The sequence below is a fragment of the Biomphalaria glabrata genome, chromosome 6, assembly GCF_947242115.1.
Source record: "Biomphalaria glabrata chromosome 6, xgBioGlab47.1, whole genome shotgun sequence".
Classification (NCBI taxonomy): domain Eukaryota; kingdom Metazoa; phylum Mollusca; class Gastropoda; family Planorbidae; genus Biomphalaria; species Biomphalaria glabrata.
The window spans coordinates 49,763,456-49,787,545 of record NC_074716.1 but is presented as its reverse complement, the minus strand read 5'-3'; the positions used below and the strand labels follow the sequence as shown (position 1 = coordinate 49,787,545).

Genomic DNA, 24,090 nt, shown 5'->3' with positions numbered 1-24,090 from the left:
ATGATTAATAAATCAATACTAAAATACAACCAAGTTTTAAATGTATCAAAATAAAACAAGTTTTTTGTCCTCAAATTAAAGTAACAAACTGCTTACATTTCAGACCATGAGAAATAAATATTGGATTAGAGGCTTATCAGAACAAAGTATGTTATCACATTTAAGAATGGACGGGCCTGTCATTGCAAGAGATTCTATTCAAGGCTTAAGACAGAGAGGGGTGCCAAAATACTGCCTACAGATCATCATCATAATCAAACTCCTTTTGAGTGAGGGCTTGAGAGGCTTAAATCCTCTCTTGCAAAAGCCCTGGACAGAAACCCTGCTGTCTTGCTTATTGATCATGTGTGGTACCCGAACGGTTCAACAGCCACAGGGATAGGTGAAGGATGAAGGTAGTAAGAAGAGCTACTAACCTGCCATCAACAGTTCAACTGCTGCTAGTTCATTGAGTTCAAAAAGGTCACTCAGGATAAAAGTTTCTGCAATGAACTGCTGGGAGAAAGTCTGTCTCCTCTGTTCCCCGAGAACAGGAATACCCTCCACATTGGACTTTCTGACCAGTTCACGATGAGCAGTGTTTTTACCCTGCAGCGAAGAAATATTTTCAAAGGGCGATATTAATATGTATACAAACCATTCCTTTGTTGGAAGAAGCAGAAAGATAAACATTTTAAAATTGATCAAACAGCTTGCTTTTCCATATTTATAGAATGTGTTTAAAGTGAGAGTAAAGAACATTATCAATTCAAAGACAAAACAGATAAATTCATAATGCCCAGCTACAGATTTGATGTAGAGATATGTTTCAAATACATGGCTACAGATTTGTTATATAGATGTGTTTCAAATACATGACTACAGATTTGTTATATAGATGTGTTTCAAATACATGACTACAGATTTGTTATATAGATGTGTTTTAAATACATGGCTACAGATTTGTTATATAGATGTGTTTCAAATACATGACTACAGATTTGTTATATAGATGTGTTTCAAATACATGACTACAGATTTGTTATATAGATGTGTTTCAAATACATGACTACAGATTTGTTATATAGATGTGTTTCAAATACATGACTACAGATTTGTTATATAGATGTGTTTCAAATACATGGCTACAGATTTGTTATATAGATGTGTTTCAAATACATGACTACAGATTTGTTATATAGATGTGTTTCAAATACATGACTACAGATTTGTTATATAGATGTGTTTCAAATACATGGCTACAGATTTGTTATATAGATGTGTTTCAAATACATGACTACAGATTTGTTATATAGATGTGTTTCAAATACAAGGCTACAGATTTGTTGTAGTAGAGATGTTTCAAATACAAGTACAAGAAAAACAAACAAAAAATACTTTAAAAAAGAAACAAAGCTGCAATGAAGTGTAAATGTATCAATTAGTTTGGATCATTCAAGCAATTAAGTTTGTAATACATCAAGACCAACAGCCATAAATCAATAAATCTGTGCAATTAGAAATATTTTTTACCAATTTACCAACTGTTTTTGTTTAACATTATTTAATGCTTTTATAGCTTTCTCAAATATGATGCGATCCTATCACTTATTTTGACCAGTTAGGAAAATTTGGAAAAGGGGGGGGGGGGGGGGGGGGAAAGGCATATTTGGGTGAATTTTTACCATATTTTCTTTTTAAAAGGATTTAATAAAATAAAAAAGGGAGCGACCTGAATTGAAGATCAAGGCTCAAGCATCCTCAAGCCGACATACTGACCACTCTGCTAGTGAGGCGCCTATGAAATTAGAAGATTGTATAGTTAGTTATCTATTGTTTGTTACTAACTTGCTTTAAAGTGGCAACCTATAAAAGGGACTAATTCAGCTTATGCCACCACTTCAGACAAGTACAATTTCTTTCCTTTGTTTGAGATTTTTAAAATTGATTCTTGTGTTGACAGGTAAACAAAATAATTGTGCACAATTTCATCTTGATTCGAGATAGAGTGCCAGAGAAATAATGTTTCTAAAACCATTTACGGACAGAGTGAGTTTTTATTAGCTTTGTAAAAACAAATTGTTTGTTTTTTAATTTTTTGTTAGTATAATACTTGTCATTACTGTAAATCGGAAGACAACAGTGATATGAACAATGAGCTTACAGGTTTCTTTAAGAGACCGATAAAATCTGGTTTATGTTTGCGGAGTGCAACTTCCAGGTCATGTAATGCTCCTGGCTGTCGTCGAGTCACTGCTGATTCCACTATGTCATTAAGCTCCCGAAATGGGGCCCATACACGGGCAGCTGAAAAAGTAAACAGAACAAACAATGTTAAAGTCATGCAAGATTGAACACATATATATAAATCTATATAAATGCTAATACATGTCTATATATATATAAAACAAATTATATACTAGATATATAAAATATGTATGTATGTATAAGTAAATATATTATATTTAAAACATATTTAATAACTATAATAGTATAGAGATCTATATAAATATAAAATATATCTAGAGCTAGAGTGTCTATAGCCTATATGTAATATAGATCTAGATCTAATCTCAGGACTCTTAATAATAAGCTACTCAAAGTCTTACTAAACTCTTATAACTAGATTTAGATCTAATTAATAGATATCAACTTTAAATTAACTTTATTTACTGTACTGAGTCTTACTGTTCATAAGTCTAGTTGAAAAATGTTGCCATAGCCATGCCATTTATGACTGTATCTTTATTTGGACTTCAGATTTGTCATCTCTAATCTACTCATGTGGTACTGTCTCTACTGTCATTAGTGTCATGGTCTACGGCTACGGTCAAACTTAGACTCTTGTTCACTAGATAATATAATTTTAATTACATATATAGACTGATGGTTGATATATCAATAAAGTGAGATCTCTGTGCCTTTGGACCACTTTAATAGACTAGGATTTTATAAGAAATTTAGATTAAAATGCCATTTTTATATTCATCATCATCTGTCCCTTGACTTTCATCGTACTCGTACTACTACTACTAGTCGTAGGGGTGCTGTAACTTTAACCGAGTCCCTCCACTTTTCCCCGTCTGTAGCAGAATATTAAGAGTCAAGAGTTATCAAGAGATCAACATCTCCTAATGTTTGGCCATTCAACTGATTGCAAAATCGCGTACTAGATCTATCTTAACCACAATCTAGATCTAATGTTTTGCTTTTTATTATATTAGATCTATAAATAATACCTGAATTGACCGCCATGCCAGGATCCGCCATTTCGAATAATCTTAAAAACTTTGCCCAAGAGAACAACTTTTGAAAGCGAAACAAAATTTCATGGAGCCCAATCAGGAAGTTAATTTTTTTTAGTGCAAATTATAGGAAGGGGAGGGGGGGGGTAGAAGCGGAAGCTTTGTATTTTTCTTTCGCCACGAAAATAAAAGTAGATTGTAAAAATGAGTTTACCCGTTAAGCGGACTTATTCATATCAAATATAAAATACTGCGTAATTTCCAGGCTAATTTATTTGTTTGTTCAGATAGGCCGTACTTTTTTAAAGACAGCTCGAGATCCTGCTTTCCAATCCGACATGCAACACCATGATATGCATCTCCATCACTTGAGATAACACTGCCTAAATAAGTTAACTTTATCATTTGTTCTAAATTGGTATGACCAATGTTACCATATAATGTGAAAGAATAGACCGGACTATCTCTGGGTTTTCTTTCTACTAAGAACATCTGCTGACCGGAAAATCGAGTAGAGGGATTTGGTTACGGGAACGGTCACAGCGCTCCTACGACGAAAGTCAAGGAACATATGGGAATAGATTCCTAATAGATATCGACAATAAAATGAGATGTAATGCAATGGCTGCCTGGTCGTGTGGTATGCACTATGACCTGTCACGATAGTCCCGAGTTTGAACCTTGTCAACTTCCATTGCCCGCCTTCCTGCAAAAGGTTTGGACTAGATGGTAATAATCTTCTTTTCTGAAGGAATGTCCTGAACTTTCTACCAAAATGCCTCAAACTGCCTTCGTTGGGCTGTTCCATGGCATTAGGACGGCCCTAACAATAGCGGGGCCCTACGCGAAAATGATTGCGCGGGGCCCAATCTGGGTAATGATAAGCATAATGTTAACATTAAGATTTATTATTGGGAAAATACATTAATCTTTGCAATTCATTTTTATTAAATGAAAGCTGACAAGGCCGTTTTTTTTATCGCGCTTAGGATTGGCACCCCAAAAATGACAAATTTGTATATTTTTCAAAAGATTTTTATGAGTTTTCAGATTTTAATAATTTCAGATTTCCATGCCTTTTTCTTATATTTTGCAATTTCAGGAGATTTCCAGGAGGACATGGAAACCCTGTTATTTTATATGTTATAATGTTTTAATTTAATAATTTACACCTAGAATTAGCGCGGGGCCTAAGAAAGTGCGGGGCCCACTGCCTAAGACCGGCCCTGCATTGCATGAACCTAGTAAAAGAGACTAGAACCGACTTTAAACAACTATGGCATTTTTTGGTCAAATCAATCGATTATCTTGGAGACAAAGATCCGCCTATTCAATACAATCGTATTTGTCAAAACGGCGACCTATGCACGTGGGACGTAGAAGCTGTACATAAATCTTAAGTTATCTTATTAATTACAGACGTTTCTTTTAAAGGATATCCATCGTTAATCTAGTCGTAAACTCTGCTAAGTTGTTGCTTTTTTTTTCTGGCTGATTCAGGCAACCTTCTCCTTTCTCCAATGGCACCAGGGAAATAGGAGCACTAGCACGAATTTGTCCCTGCCCATGGAACAAGAAAAGAGGCTATAATTGATTCAATGGAGTGTTATGCATGTGAGGGCAAAATGGCGTCGGAGTTGATCTTTATAGCACTTACGGGAAGACACCTCTGTTCTGCCGTCCTCTTTTAAGCTCGCCCCTCCAAAAATCGTTTTTGGCATGCTGTTGTCCTCCATAAGGACAAGTGTCCGACTCAGCGCAGCTGTTGAATGGTAAGTTGGGCTTCTGTACTGTCCACACCGGCCTCCAGCAGAACGTGGTTATCAGTAAGGTTGTCTTGCCTGCGTATGTACATCTTTGGTCAAGACACCTTTGAGGAAAGCGTTGGAGAGTTCTCGCGAACGACACGAGACACGCATTTGAGGCTAATTAAAAACCAAAATCATATCTTAGTGTAATTAAAGAGACAGCAGGTATCCACGGGTATCATGCCTAGTGATGGGCAAAAGTTAACTAAAAAGTTACAAACTTTTAGTTAAACTAAAAAAAAAAATTAATGCCATTGTTTAACTAGAAAAAAAAAAGTTTAGTTAAAATCGTAGTTTAATTTTTTTTTAGTTACTAACTAAAAAGTTTAATTAAAATTTGTACAACTTTTCAACATGTGGTCAGGGTTGAAACACACATCTATGTTTTCTGGTCATGTGATATCAATAACTTTGATTATCAAAAAAAAAAATGATGCACTTAACAACTATTTAGTCAGTCTGCATTTAAAGAGGGTAAAGTAAGATGCTGGTAGATGTTATGGGAGTAAATATTTGCAACTGAAAATAGCAGTATTATAAAATGTTAAACATTTTTTTTGCCAAAAGCTTCTATGCAATATTATGAATGGGGTTGCTCCGAATTTTTCTGTGAACACGTGGAGATTTTTAACAGCGGGAACATCAAGGAACAATTTTTATAGTCTTAAGACTTATTTTTGAGATCTAAGTCTAAATCGACAGCTATATAGACCTATATAGATCTAAAAGCATTAGGATAACCAACTCTAGAAAAAAAAATTCTTATCCACACCCTCTCTGATTCATTCCACGTCAAGTTTTTTTACGGTTTAATTTAACGTTGATGGTATCTGTGGCATTTTACGTCTCGCGAGACGATCTTTTCCCTTTGCAACTTCTTGTGTGACTAAAGAGGCCAATCCTTGATACACAGCTGCGATCACAGGTTGGGCATATAAAATCACCAGGCGCCATTGCATTTTCACCCTTCTTTCTGCTTCTGTTGCGTATGACATCTGCAATCTGTGACCCTTCCTTTATGCTCTCTCTCCATGTGGATCTGTCCAGTGCCACCTCTTCCCAGTTGCCAGTGTCGATTTTGAAGAGCTTCATGTCGCGTTTGCATACATCCGTATAACGTAAAAGTGGGCGACCAGCGGCTCTCCTGCCTTCAATTAGATCGCCATACAGGATGTCCTGTGGAAGTCGACCTACTGACATTCTACGAACGTGGCCAAGCCAGCCAAGGCGTCTGCTGCTGATAACAGAGCGGATGTCCTGGCATCCTGCTCTATGTAGCACTTCCTCATTGGTTATCTTATCTTGCCACCTTATTTTAAAGATCCGCCTTAGGCATCGGAGGTGGAAGACATTCAGCTTTTTTTCCTGCCATGAGTAGGTTGACCATGTTTCACTTCCGTACAGCAAGGTGCTCAACACACAGGTCGGGTAGACTAGGGCTTTAGTCCTGCTAGTCAGCAATATGTTGTCCCAGACTCTTTTCTGCAACCGTGACATGGTGGCCATTGCCTTGGCTATCCTGTTGTTTATGTCTTTATCCAGTAGAGTGTTGTTGGATATGATGGAGCCAAGGTAACAAAAGTGATCAACAATTTCTAGTGGTTGGCCATTAATGCTTACTTGAGGTGCAGTGTTTGTGTTTTGGACAAGTATCTTAGTCTTGCTTTGACTGATGTTTAAGCCGAACTTCTGGCAAGCAGCAGATAGTTTGTCAACCATGGACTGTAGCTGAATATCAGAATCAGCCACAATAGCTGCATCATCGGCATACAGGAGTTCCCTGACGAGTAGCTTCCTAACCTTGGTTTTTGCCCGCAGCCTTGATACATTAAATAGTTTTCCAGAGGATCTTGTATGGAGAAACACACCTTCGTTTATGTCGCTGTACGCATAATGCAGTAGACAGGAGAAGAATATGCCAAACAGAGTAGGTGCGAGCACACATCCCTGCTTGACACCACTGCAAACCTCAAAAGGTGCTGATTGGGCTCCATTGAATTTGACAGTACATTTAGTTTCCTCGTGAAAACACTCAATTAACTTCAGTAGTTTGGGAGGGCAACCTATTTTCCTCAGGAGTTTGAAAAGGCCACTTCTGCTGACCATGTCAAAAGCTTTAGTCAGATCGACAAAAACAATGTAAAGGGGTCTGTCTCTCTCTATATACTGTATACTGTTAGCGAATAACAATGGTTTACAATTTAGTAAAAAGGTCCCAACTTCGATGGGCGGGACATGTAGTCCGCATGCCAGACAATCCCACTCCCAAGCGTTATCTGTACGGGGATTTGTGTGCAGGAAAGCGCTCCCAAGGAGGCCAATACAAGCGCTACAAAGACACTCTCAAGAGCTCCTTCAAGGAATGCGATATTGACATTCACGGCTGGGAAGCACTAGCTCTCGGTCGCTCCTCATTGTGTGAAGCTGTGAGTCTCGGAGTCTCAAGATTTGAAGGAAGAAGCGTGGCCAGGGCGAAAGAGCGCCGAACCAACAAAAAGCTGAGAGAAGAAGCAGGCCTATCTGCAACAGCGAGGATTGGACTTTACAGTCATCTTCGAGTCCATAGGAAATAAGAAATGTGCTCATCTTAGAACCACGAAGGAGGAGCTATATATATATATATATAGATGGGTAGACCAATTTAATGCTAGATAAATAAGTAACCGACCATTTATTAGAAAGTTGTTAATTTGAAATGTTTGGTTTAGAAAGAGAAAAAGAGAGAGGGAGAGAAAGAAAGAAAGAGAAAGAGAAAAAGAGGGAGAGAGAGAGAAGGGGAGAGAGAAAGAGAAAAGAGAGAGAGAGAGAGAGAGAGATAGAAAAGAGAAAGAAAGAAAAAGAGAGAGACACTGAGCAAGCTAGAGCAGTTGAAAAATACGCTGCTAAAAATAAGGTAAACAAACTACCCCACCAAACCCTACCCCAGACTCAACTGCACTATTTTTTTAAAAAATCATCAATGGCTCCGGCCTTCACCTTTCGTCATCATCGGCTAAGTACACGACGGCCTTCTTTACGTCATGTAAGCCAAACAAAAAAAAAAAAAAAGATAATGGCGGGCTGTCCAGCAGTATTGAATCGTTTGTTTGGACCTTGTTTTCTTTTTAACAAACCATTAGTGGGCATTGGTTCTTGGAGACTTTAGAAAAAAAAACAAAACACAGCGCTGCTATTCTTAGACCGTCCCGCCTCCTATTCTATCCGTCCACTAACTCCCTTCCCCACCCTCTTCGTTTCGGTGTTTGTGGTCGCGAACTCGACAAGGGGAGTAACTACACTTGGCTATGAGATTGCTGGAGACAGCAGGAACATTTCTTCTATGCACTGTGGCCTTCACTATAGTGGATGGTGAGTGCTTTAGATAATTACGTTCTTACATTGTCGTATGCAATACATAATATAACACGCTTATTCGATCATGGTTAATTTATTTAAATCACTGTTCTCAAGATGATTATATGTATAAATACTATATTTTATGCAATGTTTGTACTCTATAATTGGATGATAACATCGGTTCTTTTCTGTACTGATAGTGCTCCATTTATGGTGATAAGATGCGCTCCAAAAATATGCGTTGTATTAACTGCTGACTGTTATCTGTCGTTTAAAGTTAGATCCCCACTAACAATATCAAATGGTCTTATGTAAATGGAATATTGATAATTCTTTTTTTTTTTTTAATATTATTCTTAACGATATCAAATTTAATTTCTGGATTTAATCGCTTGGGGGTCCTGGGTTCGAATCTCGATGAAGACGGATTTTTAATTTTGGGATCTTTAGGGCGTCCCTGAGTCACTAGCGGATCCAGATCTTTGGAGTGGGGGGGGGGGCGATTTTTTTCCAAACCCTAACCCTAACGCCCAGGAAACCCTAACCCTATACATAAACGTACGTACAGCATATATATATATATATATATATATATATATATATATATATATATATATATATATATATATATATATATATATTACATATATAATAATAATAATAATAATAAGCAGTATTTCTCAGTATTTTCTTGCATTCTTCACTGCAGAAACGCATTCTCCTGACATCTAAAGCTCTTTATCCATCAGTGGAGTTCGGGGCGAAGCCCCGACGCCAAAAAGCGTTTTCTTGCATTTTTCACTGCAGAAACGCCTGCTCATGACATCTACAGCTCACTATTCATCAGTCATGCATTTTTCACTGAAGAAACGCATTCTCCTGACGTTTACAGCTCATTTTTAATCAGTGGAGTTCGGGGCGTAGCCCCGACGCCAAAAGCGTTTTCTTGCATTCTTCACTGCAGAAACGCATTCTCCTGACATCTAAAGCTCTTTATCCATCAGTGGAGTTCGGGGCGAAGCCCCGACGCCAAAAAGCGTTTTCTTGCATTTTTCACTGCAGAAACGCCTGCTCATGACATCTACAGCTCACTATTCATCAGTCATGCATTTTTCACTGAAGAAACGCATTCTCCTGACGTTTACAGCTCATTTTTAATCAGTGGAGTTCGGGGCGTAGCCCCGACGCCAAAAGCGTTTTCTTGCATTCTTCACTGCAGAAACGCATTCTCCTGACATCTAAAGCTCTTTATCCATCATTGGAGTTCGGGGCGAAGCCCCGACGCCAAAAAGCGTTTTCTTGCATTTTTCACTGCAGAAATGCCTGCTCCTGACAACTACAGCTCACTTTTCATCAGTGATTTTCGAGGCGACGCTTAAAGCGTTTTTATGCATTATTCACTGAAGAAACGCATTCTCCTGAGATCTGCAGCTCATTATTAATCAGAGGAGTTCGGGGCGAAGCCCCGACGCCAAAAGCGTTTTCTTGCATTTTTCACTACAGAAACGCCTGCTCCTGACATCTACAGCTCACTATTCATCAGTGACTTTCGGGGCGAAGCCCCGACGCTTAAAGCGTTTTCATGCATTTTTCACTGAAGAAACGCATTCTCTTGACATCTACAGCTCATTATTAATCAGTGGAGTTCGGGGCCGCGACGCTAAAAGCGTTTTCTTGCATTTTCATTTTTTTTTACATTTTGTAATTTCTTAACTATAATACAAAAAGAAAAATTATTGCTTTGTCCGATAAGGGAAAGGAGATGGCATGTATCGCCCCTCCCACCTTTTTCCTTTTATATTTACTAATCATAAAATTTGAGATTAGAGTGTGGTGCGACATAATATACAAATGGTTTCACATATCAATTATAAAGATATTCAACTATTTTTGTTCACAAACTATGATTCCTCCATAAAAATAGGACCACTCCCCACTCAGAGGGCTAGAGCGGGGAGGACAGTACATGCAATCGCCCCCCCCCCCCCTTTACACACGGAATCGGCCAAGATACCAGAAGGGGAGCGACATAATATCAAATTTATATATCAATTCAACTAATCTTGCTCACAAACTATGATTTCTCCTTAAAAGTAGGACCGCCCCCCCACTCAAAGGGTTTAGGTGGGAAGGGCAGTAGAGGTTTCGCCCCCCCCCCCCCACCAATCGGACAACAGGGGAACGACATAATATAGAGATCGGTTAAAATATCAATAAGTTTTAATCATATAGATATTTAATTGATTCTTTTAGCAAGCTGTGATTTCTACAAATAAATTGGACCGCCCCCCCCCCCACTCAAAAGTTTATGGTTGGGGGGGGGGCGGATTGATGCTATCGCCCCCTCCCGACCCCACCAAATCGGCCAACATACTAGAGGGGGGGGGGCGAAATAATCTAAAAATAGTTTGAAATATAAATAATTAGTATATATTATTAACATAAGTAAAATTCGTATACAAATTGTGTGACTTTTATACTAAAATTCGTCCGCCCCCCCCCCTTTGGGGGGGGGGGGTCGGTCGAGTGGGGGGGGGGGCGATCGCCCCTACCGCCCCCCCCCCCTGGATCCGCCAGTGCCCTGAGTCCACCAAACTCTAATAGGCACCTGACTTTAGATTAAGAAAGCAAAAGCGGTTGGGGAACTTTATTTTATAACTCACGTTTCAATTATTAACGTGGACGAAATTTTGTTCGCAGTCTTGAAGACTTCGGGACTTAAATACATAAACCGACATAAGAGTGGCACACAAGCCGCTCGAATCAGGATTGTAGCTTAGTTGTGTTTACTTAGCACCTAAAGCAGCGGTTCTTAACCTTTTAAGCTCGGCGACCCCTTTTTACAAATCCCCCCACTCTGCCGCGACCTCCCCCCCCCCCGCTCACACACATACATCAATAGAAGAACAGACTTCTTCGGTGGTCTTTGGCGACCCCTGGCAAATCGTCAATCGACCCCCAAAGGAGGGTCGCGACCCACAGGTTGAGAACCCCTGACCTAAAGGCTTCTTCAAGACCCCCCTCCCACAGCGCACCGAGCATGCCAAAACTATGATAGATGTGTCTCACCATTAGAAAAAAAAAAGTTGGAGGAGGGGAATGTTGAAGAAATTCGCTTTAAAAGGAAAGCCAAAAATACATAAACGCTTATGAAACTGCATGGCCAACTTCAGTCATGAAACCACTATGGATCTCAACGCAGCGGATGAATCCAAAGAAATGAGTGCCGATACAGTTTTGTATCATCTAAGGTTCCGCAAGCTGCCACCGGCACTCAACGGCTCCTGATTTTTCTTCAGGGTTAACTCCCGAAGCCTTTCCCTTCCCATGTTTGGGGTACAGCTGCAAGGCAGAAAAGATTTGAATTCAGGGTTTTCCTCCTCCTAGGTGGGTAGCCAGCCGAGGCTAACGAGCCCCCCTCCTGCCCGGCAAATAGATCCATTCAGTAAAAAAGCTTTAACCTTCCTGGTCGTGAAGTAGGCGCGTCAAATTGTGACAATTGTATTTAGCTCGAGCGCTTCCAGCTTCCATCTCTATCGGACTAAAGCGTAGTAATCTTCATTTCTGAAGGAAACGTTTTACACAAACAGACAAAGTAGATCCATACGCGTGAAAAAAAAACAACACTTTGGCAATAGCACTTACAAGCCCAAGGCATCACCCCGTAGTCGATAAACTATAGAAAAAAAAGGTATCCTTGCTCATTCTCAAAGGGAGGTCCTCTGCTAACTAAAATACATTTTTATAAATATGTATGATGAATTAAAAAAAAAGATGGTAAATGGCATCAAGCGCCCAAGCATTCTAATACGGTATGTCATTAATCTTTCATTAATTAGGTGCATCTTCATTAAGTTCGTTAAAATCTTTAATAGAAGGAAAGGATTCCATACAAGGACTTTCACTGACTTACGGTACTGTGATCATTATTATAATGCAGTGGGCATCACTAAATGGCAGCCTGGTCGTGTGGTCGCAGCACCTTCGACATAGATCACGGTTCACGGAGGTCACGGTGGTCTGCGCTCTGGACTGGCGTCTGGATGGTCCCGGGTTCGAACCCCGCCATTCCCACCTACCTCAAATCTAAAAGCAAAATTCGTAACACGTAAAAAAAAAAAAAACACAACAAAAACCAAAATCTAAACATGCAATGACCTAGACGTGATGTCCAGACCACGTGATCGCTTCCCCATCATAAGATGTAATAAACAAAAATCAATTGTTCCGTCCAACAGGCACGCGCATGTCCTGTGGAATCAAAGGGAGATAAATGAACATGGTAGTTTCTACACAGCGTCCTTGGAAAAGAAAAACCACCCAGAGATAAGGAATTGTAGTTGATTGATGTATGCTTCTATACTAAGTTAAGACCTTATCTGTGAATGAAATAGATAGTTCCTACAGCCGCATATCAAAAGTGTAGAAAGTGAAGGGGGAAATATCACATATTTAAAGCAAAATGTAACTATGTATGTATATATGTCTGTCTGTCTGTCTGTCTGTCTGTCTGTCTGTATGTCCCACATAGAGACCAAAACTGTTTAACCAATCTTGATCAAACTTGGCCAAAATGTTCTTTAGATCATGGCGGAGACCGTAGTGTATGTGTATGCCCCCCCCCCCCCAAAAAAAAAAAATCCCTGAGGGTGGGGGGAGTGGCTAAAAATAAAATACCTAAATGTATCTGTATTAAAGAGCAAAACTCTTTTACAAATCGGGTAAACACGGTCCGCAGGCTGCGGTCAAATTCGGCTTGTATATATATATATATATATATATATATATATATATATATATATATATATTGCCAGTGTTATAGCAACGAGCTATTGGTCTAAACTGCCCACAGGTTGTGACGTCGCATGTCAGTGTTGAGGCCTACAATAACGATGGGTCTCGGTGACGTCTGCTACGTGGGTTAAAAACTGGTGTGAATTAAAGAACGAGGTTTTCTTATCTTTGAAATTATAAAAAGTTTCTTTGAAAACAAATTACTGCGCCTTCTACCTCTCCACGTTTTAATCTAATACTTCATGTTCATCTAATACTTCATGTTCATCTAATCCTTCATGTTCATCTAATCATTCATGTTAATCTAATTCTTCCTGTTAACCTAATCTTTCATGTTCATCTAATCATTCATGTTCATCTAATCCTTCATGTTAATCTAATCCTTCATGATCATCTAATCCTTCATGTTAATCTAATCCTTCATGTTCATCTAATCCTTCCTGTTAATCTAATCCTTCGTGTTCATCTAATCATTCATGTTCATCTAATCCTTCATGTTAATCTAATCCTTCATGTTCATCTAATCATTCATGTTAATCTAATCCTTCATGTTCATCTAATCCTTCATGTTAATCTAATCCTTCATGTTCATCTAATCCTTCATGTTCATCTAATCATTCATGTTAATCTAATCCTTCATGTTCATCTAATCCTTCATGTTCATCTAATCATTCATGTTCATCTAATCCTTCATGTTAATCTAATCCTTCATGTTAATCTAATCCTTCATGTTCATCTAATCCTTCATGTTCATCTAATCATTCATGTTAATCTAATCCTTCATGTTCAGCTAATCCTCATGTTAATCTAATCCTTCCTGTTCATCTAATCATTCATGTTAATCTAACACTTCGTCTGCTTCCGATCATTCATGCTCATCTGGTGTTAATCTAGAGATTAAAGTCTAGGTCTTTGGTTTTCTTGGTAGTCTGAATGCAGTCCTAGTTAAAAAGACTTTTTTAAAGTCATGCATTCTTGAAAGGTCATGGAATTCTCTCTTGTGTTTGGTGTTTTGGTAGATGTTGTTTTACCCTACGTAGGATTATTTTAAAAAGTTAAGTTCCCATTTCAGACCTTGCGATCTATAGGGCAGGTGATGTAGAGGTCATCTGTTTCTGTGGCCCACTGTTAACGAGGGTGTCACGTGGCCAGCACAACGACCAACCGCCTTTACTTTTCCACAGCGAATGTCAGGGTACCCATTAGAGCTGGGTGAACTCAGAGGTGCCCTAAAGATCCCGAAATAAAAAAAAAATCCCAGTCTTCACCAGGACTCGGACCCGGGACCCCAACCCCCGGTTTGGAAGCCAAGCTCATTACCACTCAGTCACCTCACCTCGACAGGTTATTATATAGACATAATCCCCCACACCACTCCTTCTCTCTTCACGTCTTCCTCTCTTTCTATCTCTCTGTCTCTGTCTCCCTTCTCCTTGCTCTCTCTCTCTCTCTCTCTGTGTGTGTGTGTATTTCTTTCTCTCTCTCTTCACCTTACCTCTCTTTCTCACTGTCACTTTTTCTCTTGTTCTCACTTTTTCTTTTTTCTTTCTTTCCACCCCCCCCCCCCACCTTCTATCTCTCTCTCTCTTTATATGATAATTATAACTGAAGCACTAAAACTTTATTGTTTAAAAAAATATTTCCCATGATTTAGCTCTGCAAACAAAAAATAATAATTAAGAAGCCAACATTAATTGAAATACACATTCAGAGATCAATCTTTTCTCAAGCATGCACCAATCGAAGATCACTGTATTTCAAGTCTGCCGGATCTGAGCAGAATATGGGACAACCCAGACCTGGATCAACACAGGAAAACGTTCCTTTTTTTTTAAACACAGAGTTTGATTTGCGAGCTTGACCCACTGGGTCATGACATAACCCGTGCGTGTGTAGAGTACACAGTTGTTTACAGGGAGAGAGAAAGAGGGTGGTTTATCACACTGAACCAATACTTAGCGTAATTGTGGTTTCAAGCCAATACGTATGTTTATGTTGATTTACAACTAGACTGAAAAGAATATGATAAAAGACGAAAGCGAGACAGCACAGCCTAGTTAAACTAAAAATAAACAAAACTTTTGTTAGTTTCTTTTTATTCCTTATTAACTAAGAGAAGCTTTATCAAACTATGAAAATGAAAAATCGCGTATTGTTTTGCGAAGTCTATATGTCCGTCCGTCTGTCACGTTTAAATCTCAAATATCAAAAGCGCTTTAGAAAATCCGATTGCATTATATTCATAGAGTGCTTAAAAAAATATATGCAACGGTTGCTTAATTTTTCTGAAATAAAACCCCCTTTAATAAATAAACATTCAAACTGTTTTCTCATACAGATATATTTTTAAAATCATAAGGCCTATATATACGTATTTGTTTGTTTGTTTTACATGTTTCGGATGTTCCTTCAGGGTTGAAGATAGCTTACCTCCTAGTCCAAACCTCCCACAGGACGACGGGGGATGGGAGCGGGCTGGTATTGAACCCTGGACCATCGATAAATCCAAACGACAGTCCAGCGCGCACCACCAGGCAGCCATCTATACTCCATGTACTATGTATAATAATCGAAGGCTAACCACAAAAAAAAAATTATATTAATTTCTAACACCTATATTTTACTAGCTATACACACCCGTTGATTTGTTTTCCACAGGCTGTATGTTGTTTACTATGTCTGGAATACACCTTTATTTTTTTTTTAAATTTATTTGAATGAACGGGCTACATTTCAACGATCAACCTAACATACTTTTTTTAGCCCGTGAATTAGTGTAACTGTTACAATGACGTTTCACGTCTATCTCTCTCTCTCTCTCTCTCTCTCTCTCTCTCTCTCTCTCTCTCTCTCTCTCTCTGGAACCCCCATTTTGTTGTTATTTTTTTTACCTGCGCATTGTAATTTCTCCGACATAGACTTTTGACTTGATTTGACCGTGACCCCGTCCCCCCCACCCCCGGTTACTGTCCTTTTTTTTTTTTTTTAAATATTACAATCTTTAATCTAAAAGAAAGCAATTTTCGGTATTAGACGCCGCATACAATTATCCGTTTGAAACCGTTTCTTCACATCATCATTTTCAAGCCTAGAGGGAAAATGTATTTTCCAAAGACCCGTATTCAATGCCACATTCCCGCTCCCCTTTCTACATTTATCTTATTATTTTGTTCTCTAAATAAAAAGACATATTAATTTGGTTTTATTATTTTTTATCCCTTTGACCCCTTTTGAACGTAGCGAAATGACATTAGATCTAGATTTATCTTTTTAATGCTATTAGGATTTATTTTTTTTTTTTACAGTGTACCATTCCTTGCTCTCTCTCTCTCGAAAAAAAAAAAAAGAAAAGAAACAGACTACCGACTTATCTTTTAATGCTATTAGGATATGTTTTTTTTTGTTGTTGTTTTAGACCTTGTCTAAAAGGAAGCGGAAATGACGTAAGGCGTAAGTGGACCAATGGTCCAAACCAAACCACCTTTACTTTTCCCCAACTAATGACAGGTAGACTTAGAGGCGCCCTAAGGAAGAAATTAAAATTTTCAGTCTTCATCAGGATTCCCACTCGGGACCTCTCGGTTCGGAAGCCAAGCCCTCAGCCACAGCACCTACACAGTTTGCTATAAATATGGAGTTTTACCGTTATAAATATTTTAATTGAGATCTTATCTTATCTTATATAATACAGACGTTACTTCAAAAAAAGAAGATGATTACGTCCTACGCGTCATGCATTTAGTCATGCATATTAACCAATGAATTAAATTCTGCCAAGTCACTGGTTTTCCTGGCTAGCTCAGGCAACCCATTCCATGCTCTAATAGCACTAGGGAAGAAGGAAGATTACAAATTTAGCTTCTTGACATCCACTGCCAAGTATAAATACGCCTCATATTGTGTTCATTTAAAATCAAGGTCTTAAAATTTTGGAAGAAAAAAGGGGGACAATTCAGTACACATTTTCATTGAAAGATAAGACGTAGTTATTTTCTTCTTTTAAGAGACGTCAGTACATTTCAGAATAAGATGTAAATAAAACAGTAGTTTCCTTTATTAGGCTTAGTTAGCTTATTTTCTCCTATCTAAATACAGATCTACATCACTCTGAAATATCACAAATTTTCTTTAATACTCAAGGGGAGTAATTCTATGGTGTACAATGCATAAGAAATTAGACCTTACATCAACAGACGGCAACTTCGTTACAAAATTTGAAACAAATAACATTTTAAAGAAGGTTTATTAATTTTTTTAAAAGATACAATTAATAGTTGATGAGGCCTTTTGGTAATAGCGACCACGTCGCTCTTAATAACTTATGAATGATATGTTAAAAAAATATTGAAAATGTTTAACTTCTCCCCAATACCCCCACCCACCAGAAAGATATTTCGGGTTACGCCCATTTATAAATGTACTATGTGTTGAGAAATTCTAGTTACAAATCTAATATATAAAGTAGAAAGTAAGGCGTATGTATGTATGTATTCACTATGTATGTATGTCCCGAATAAAAATAAAAACCGTTTGACCAATCTTGATAAAACTGCATAAAAGTCGCTTAGATCATGGCCGAGGCCGTAGCGTATGTTTAATGTCCCTTCCACAACCTGATTGCCCTAAAAATAGACACAATTACCTAATTGTATCTGTATTAAATAACGAAACGTTAACAAATCGGGTAAACCCGTTTTAACTGAACTTTTTGTTTGGCATGTTTTATCAAGATACAAATATGTTGGCTGAACGGGTAAACCCATTTTCATACTCTACTTTTATTTACGTGGCAAAATAAAACAAAATGTGAAGGGAACATTCTCCGTGTTTGACATATAAGATCTAAATTCAATCCAGTAGATCAGTAATACCCAAACTAAGGCCCGCAGGCCGCAGGTCTTATCCAGCTAATAAAATAATACAAGAAAATAATTAATTACCAATAATTAATTGACTAATTGGTTAATTTGTTTTATTGATACATGATTTGTTTGGTACAATAATGAACAAATAATTGTTTGATATAGGTCTACATGAGCTAATACCAACAGATGTAAAAAAAAAATGATTGCAAATGATTGCTCGAGGTCAATATCATATACCTTCTAGCTATCTGCCTTATTCCACCCATTGAAGAGGCTGATTTGAGTGCTGGGACAAGTCCCAAAAAGCCCGTGGAGTCTGGGAGCGCATGAGGCGCCCTGACCGAACTTCCCCGTGGTGGAGGCTGTCCAGGCCTGAGCAAGCTATTATTGCACAGTGCAGGACAGGCCATTGTCCTGTTGGCTCATATTTCTCGCGGATATGGCCAATTTTGATTCACGGTGCCCCCGCTGCGGGGAAGAAGAGGAAACCGTGCCTCATATTCTGTTTGACTGCCTCAGACTTGCTGATCTCCGTCTCGACAGGTCTGGGAAACCCAAAATTCTCGACCTGTATGGCGACATTTATGCACTACGCAAGACACGAGGGTTTCTGTCCAGGGCTTTTGCAAGAGAGGATTTGAGCCTCTCAAGCCCTCACTCTAATGGAGTTTGATGATGATGATGATGATCTGCCTTAGGGCAGTTTGCAGCACCCAGTGCTACACTCTGGCAGAACCTTCGACGCCGCTGATCCCAAACTGAATCGGCACTGCCGTTCCTTTGGATACATCAGCTGCGTGGAGAGGGGGGAACTGATGTGTGGGCGGCATCGTTCCGACCATAGCTAATGCCCAGGCATTCATCTCACCGAGATGATCCATAGTCGCTTGGCGACTGAAGGGGGGCATAGATCTAGCTATCTAGTTATGACGTTTTCAATGACACATTTAAAAAAAAAATTATTGAAATGAAAATTTATTACAAAACAAAACAAACTTCGCGTTACATTTAATTGCGCATACGCATTAGACTGGTCAGTTTGGAGTTAGCCTGAAGTTAAGTATGACTTCTTTTCAGGACTTCGATGTTTGGCTTGTCGAGGACAGAATGTCTACGAGTGTATTAGAAGTGCCATGATCACTGTATGCAGCCAGGGAGAGGTAAGGTTTCTCTATGTCTCCGTCCTCTTTCCCAATTAAATAGAATATAAACGCTTAGATGCATTATGTCTGTTTATCAAGCAAGCGAATCATTTCATTAAAACATGGAGCGAATACATAACGCTTTCATTTCTAATAGCATAAAATATTTAAAATATTAGAGTCTTAACCGGAATAATCATTCTTAAAATGTATAGGCAGGGCCGGCCTTAACCATTGCGGGGCCCTATGCGAGACGGATTTGAGTGGGCCCAGTCTGGGTAGGAAAGAGTTAAGGATTACGGATAATACTTGAAAATCAAAATTTTGTATTAGAAAATAAATTCGTCTTTGAATTTTATTTTTTCTTTACTAAGTACAAAATCGCGATCAAATTAACTTTACGAGCCTTGCGTTTATCCAATTAAACATTCTGTTTCCTCTATAGATCATAAATTTTAATAATTTCTGGAGAGTTCAAGGATTTTTTTTTTTATATTTGGAATTCCAGTAGATTCAGTCATAATTGTTTAATTTAAAAATGTACACCTATAAATAGCGCGGGGCCTATGAAAATGCGGGGCCCACTGCGCCGCATATGTTGCAGTGGCCTAGGGCCTGTCCTGTGTACAACATACATTTTTTTTTTCAAAGTTTCTTTGCATTCTTTCTGGAGAACACGAAGGCATGTTTTGTAAGTTTAATCCTCATATTCGACTACATTTTCCCCTCTTAATGGGTCTTCTAAGTCATACTAAGAGCCCCATATACTCTCCTGGCTTGGATGTTTTGTGTATTGTCTGTTTGAGACTATTTCACTATTCTAAACGCGAGTCTGAACACATCCAAGGGACATAACAATTAAATATACTTAATAAAACTTGTGAAGATTTCAACTGATGTTTATTTACAGACGGGGATGATCGTCTTATCTCTCTATCCGTAGTTTTAATTAGCAGTCTATTCACTGTACATCTTTCTACAAGCCCTAGCCATAGTCTTCTCCTATCATGTACCCGTATTCAGCAACGTCACTCGTCAGTCTGACTACGTCACTACTTTTACCGTCGCTAAAAACAATGCACAATATATTTAATTAAAAAAACGAACATAATCTCTAAACTAAACCATGTCACTAAAACTTATATCTTTATTTCGAAGAACAAAAATTTCTTTAAAAAAAAGTTATTGAAAGTATAATATAGATGTTTGTTGTAAAATGTTTTACATAATTCGGATGTTCCTTCAGAGTTGAAGATAGTTTACTTCCTAGTCCAAACCTCCCGCAGGACGACGGGGGATGGGAGCGGGCATGGTTTGAACCCTCGACCGTCGATAAATCCGAACGACAGTCCAGCGAGCAAACCGCACGACCAGGCAGATAAGGGAGATAAATATGCTAAAAAAAAAATATGGTGGTCAGTAAAGTTATCTGGGCATCTAAACTATGACCTTCATCCATTTTCCAATCAAAGACTGACAAGAGGAGGTTTCTCTTTGTCTACAATTTTTGGTCATAAGATTTGAATTTTTCATCTTACGGCGCCAAGGTGAACTGAACAAGTAGAACTCTTCAATTGAAAAACAAACAAAAAAGAAAAACAACATAACACCGCTAATTAATGTTTCTGTCTGTTGTTCCGTACAACAAAAGGCCACTATTGCCTTTGGCTATAGGTCATTCTAGCTGTCAAGGGAAATGTTCTAATGAGAATCCCAAGGCTATGAATCAGACGAGAATAGATCTGAAAGCAGCAGTCTAAAAATTTGACATTGTAAACATGAAACGCTTTATCCATTATTTACTATCTACACCCACGCACAACAAATCAAATAAAATAAAAAATTCTTTGTTAAAAAACAAAGCTTATCTAAGGGAAAGAATTCTGCACTTATATATATATATATATATATATATATATATATATATATATATATATATATATATATATAAACAATATAGAAGCTATTTCCTTTAGTTTATCAAACAAAATAATAACCAATATTAAAAGGATAATTGATCTTTTTTTCATTGATTCATCTTTTGTTTGATACCATAAATCTTCTTCTTCTTCGTTCTCATTTTTTGTGCTGGAGCGTTCAGATGACTAGACCAATATATGAGATGAATTGCGCAGTGGTTTCCAAATCAAGGAGCTCTCCATATAGTTTTCATTCTATTGGGGTGTTTTTGGGGCCAGTGTCTTGTACGGGCCTCTGGGTAAAGAGAGCAGTTTTGGAGGACATGGTCGGCATTCTCTGGTGACACTCCACATGGGCAGACCTCACTGGTTCCAATTTTGAGCTTCCGGTACATGTGTTATACAATAAATAATTGTGCAAAGTTTCAACTTGATCCGAGAATGGGTGTGGGAGAAATAATGTGTAGAAACTTTTTGTCATACAGACAGACAGAGGGAGTTAATATGAGCATAGTAATAGTAAAAATTATAAACTTATATAAAAATAAATTGATGAAGTACTTCGTAGTCAGTATTATTGTGCACTAAATATGGAGATTTTTATAGGCTACTACACGCTATTCACAGTTACCTGCTCTTTGTTAAAATTTTGATTTTTAATCTGAAATTTGAATTTACAGCGAAAAAAAAATGCACATAAATTATTATATGATTTTTAAAATGCACAATTTATCAATAAGTCAGTACATCGAATACACCAAAAAAGCTTGCCGTTTATGGATTTACCTTCAAATTGTGAAAATGGTCATCATTACTTCCCTTGTGGAGTACTATCTACATTGTCATTTTGAATAGACAATATAATTTTTTGTTTTCTTTGATATGTTTTGGAGTTTCTTCAGAAACGAAGATTGTTACCCCTAGTCCAAACCTCCTGTAGTTCAGAAAGAGGGCAGTTAGGCTAGACCTAGAACCTATAGGAAAATATCATGGGCTATAATTCTGTCAGCTTTACTTATGTATGGAGTACCTTTTGTGCCTGATCTCCCCTTTAAATGTGCATATTTCATACGTGTTTTAATGAAATATTTCTCCAGTGCTTTATTTTGCTAACATGCATAAAATCTCTCTTTCTCTCTCTCTCTCTCCACAGCTCTGCCGCTTCCGAAAAGTGAATCGATTCCTGGGGCCCAAGAAGATATGGTTCGAGGCAGAATGTGCCAGCAGAGACGTCTGCCGGCAGCCGGATACGTTCGAAAGCGCTCACTTCTGCTGTAGAGTTAGTTATTGTAATTACCTCCCCGCCGGAAGATAGGCCTTAGCAATGCTGGTGGCGATATTGTTTACGTGTGTGTAATGTGTATGTTTGTGTGTCCCTGCGTGCGTGCGTGTCTTAAGAATATTTATTATTCTGGAATGATAGTTTTAAAGAGTTATTTTAAATACTTTCACAATGCTTTTCATTTTCTTGTAGGCCTTTAATTTTAGTCAATACATTGTAAACCTATTTTTGTTCATTCAAATTTCAAACATTTAGATCTAGACATCAGGACAGATGTGTACGCACGTACAGAATATCACTCATTCACTTCTCTAGAAGTATAAAAGGCATTTAATTTAAAAAAAATGGCATTTTTATTTAAAACACGGTTAGTAGTCCTTGCTTGGGGCATTAGTTTATAATAAGATGCAATACTTGTATTGGTCCTAACCAAATGAAGCAGACAAGGGCGAAAACCGAAGAGAAAATGTAAGTCATAGGATAAAATACAAAAAAAAAAAAAAATCCGTTTGATTTTATTTTAGCTATATATGGGGCAACCTTTCGTATATGCATTTTTGAATTCTTTAATGTCAATGTGAATATACAATAGCCACATTTAAGAATTTAGTAGGTTTTGCATTCATTCAAAAAAAAAAAAAAAAGAACTTCACATTTTAAAGAATTTATGTGTGACAATTAATGATAATATAGACATTTTTCTTTGCATATAATTTTTTTTTTATAAATAATTGTTATCGAATTTAATATGTTATCTATTAAATACAATTTGTACACACTTTGTTTGCCTTCTGTAATCTCAAATGTCTTAAATGCGTTGTTGTTGTTTTTTCAGTGGTGCTAATTTAGTGATATTAATAAAAATAAATAATTTGAAGGAACTGTTGGTAAACTCAGGCAGTGATGATTGGTTGGAAAGCTCACTGCACTGTCGTCACCATGTTTTCGTGTTTGAATTCTGCAAATCATTATCCCCTGTGGTCATTGTGGAGACATAGGCTGGTAGCCTGGTACCTTATCATATAAACTTAGAAAACAACGGTAAAATTCTTACTTTATATATATATATATATATATATATATATATATATATATATATATTGTTGCAACTCTAGGGTAGGCACTCAACGAAAAGGCAGGCAACTCAACACAGTTTAACAGGAAATAAATAGTTGTGTTTATTCACTAGGGCAAACACATAACATCCTTCAGCTTCCTCAGAGTCTTACTACTAAGTATACCAGTACTTTGCTACTTAACCCGAATGTGGACCAACGACAGCCTTCCCCGCTTCGCTCCAGGTCCCTATATACAACCTTCAGGCAGCACAAAAGTTGTCCTGTTAGTTTCCCAAACATTCAGACTCTTCACAGTTCCTGATGCACTGTTCTTCTCTCCATTTTAGCGTCTTCCTGTTTACGTTCAACAGTGCACTAGTGCGCATCTCAAGCACTGGTGCAAGGCAGGGTTACAACAATATGTATGTAATATCAGGTGACCGAGCCTCGCTCGGATGAATAATTTGTTAAGGAAGGATATTTACCCGAAGTTATTTTGGGAATATTGTTGTAATTACGAAAATGAACTATCGGGTAAAGACTATCAATCCGAAGAGTTGCTTTTTAGTTCTTTCAGTTCTCAATGTAAGTGTACATGGCGATTAGAATAGAAAGTAGTCCTATAGAAAACCACAGCTCACGTCTTAACGTTTTACATTGCT

The 24,090-nt window shown here is 37.9% G+C and overlaps 1 protein-coding gene and 1 long non-coding RNA gene across 2 annotated transcripts in view; one reads left to right on the top strand and one right to left on the bottom strand.

Annotated features, from left to right (window-relative positions):
• The window catches only part of LOC106056592 (nuclear pore complex protein Nup205-like), a 43,895-nt gene extending 40,576 nt beyond the window's left edge, over positions 1-3,319 (bottom strand). The window contains exons 1-3 of the mRNA XM_056032182.1: positions 3,219-3,319; positions 2,144-2,286; positions 417-588 (exon numbers count right to left, since the gene is read on the bottom strand). Coding sequence (XP_055888157.1) covers positions 417-588; positions 2,144-2,286; positions 3,219-3,249 — 346 coding nt within the window. The 5' untranslated portion in view covers positions 3,250-3,319. The remainder of the gene's footprint in view (positions 1-416; positions 589-2,143; positions 2,287-3,218) is intronic.
• A 4,895-nt stretch (positions 3,320-8,214) lies between these two features.
• On the top strand, positions 8,215-23,151 carry LOC106056593 (uncharacterized). The gene is made up of 3 exons (XR_001215721.2): positions 8,215-8,380; positions 19,105-19,187; positions 22,242-23,151. It is a non-coding gene; the product is annotated as an uncharacterized LOC106056593 (long non-coding RNA).
• Positions 23,152-24,090: the final 939 nt, after the last annotated feature.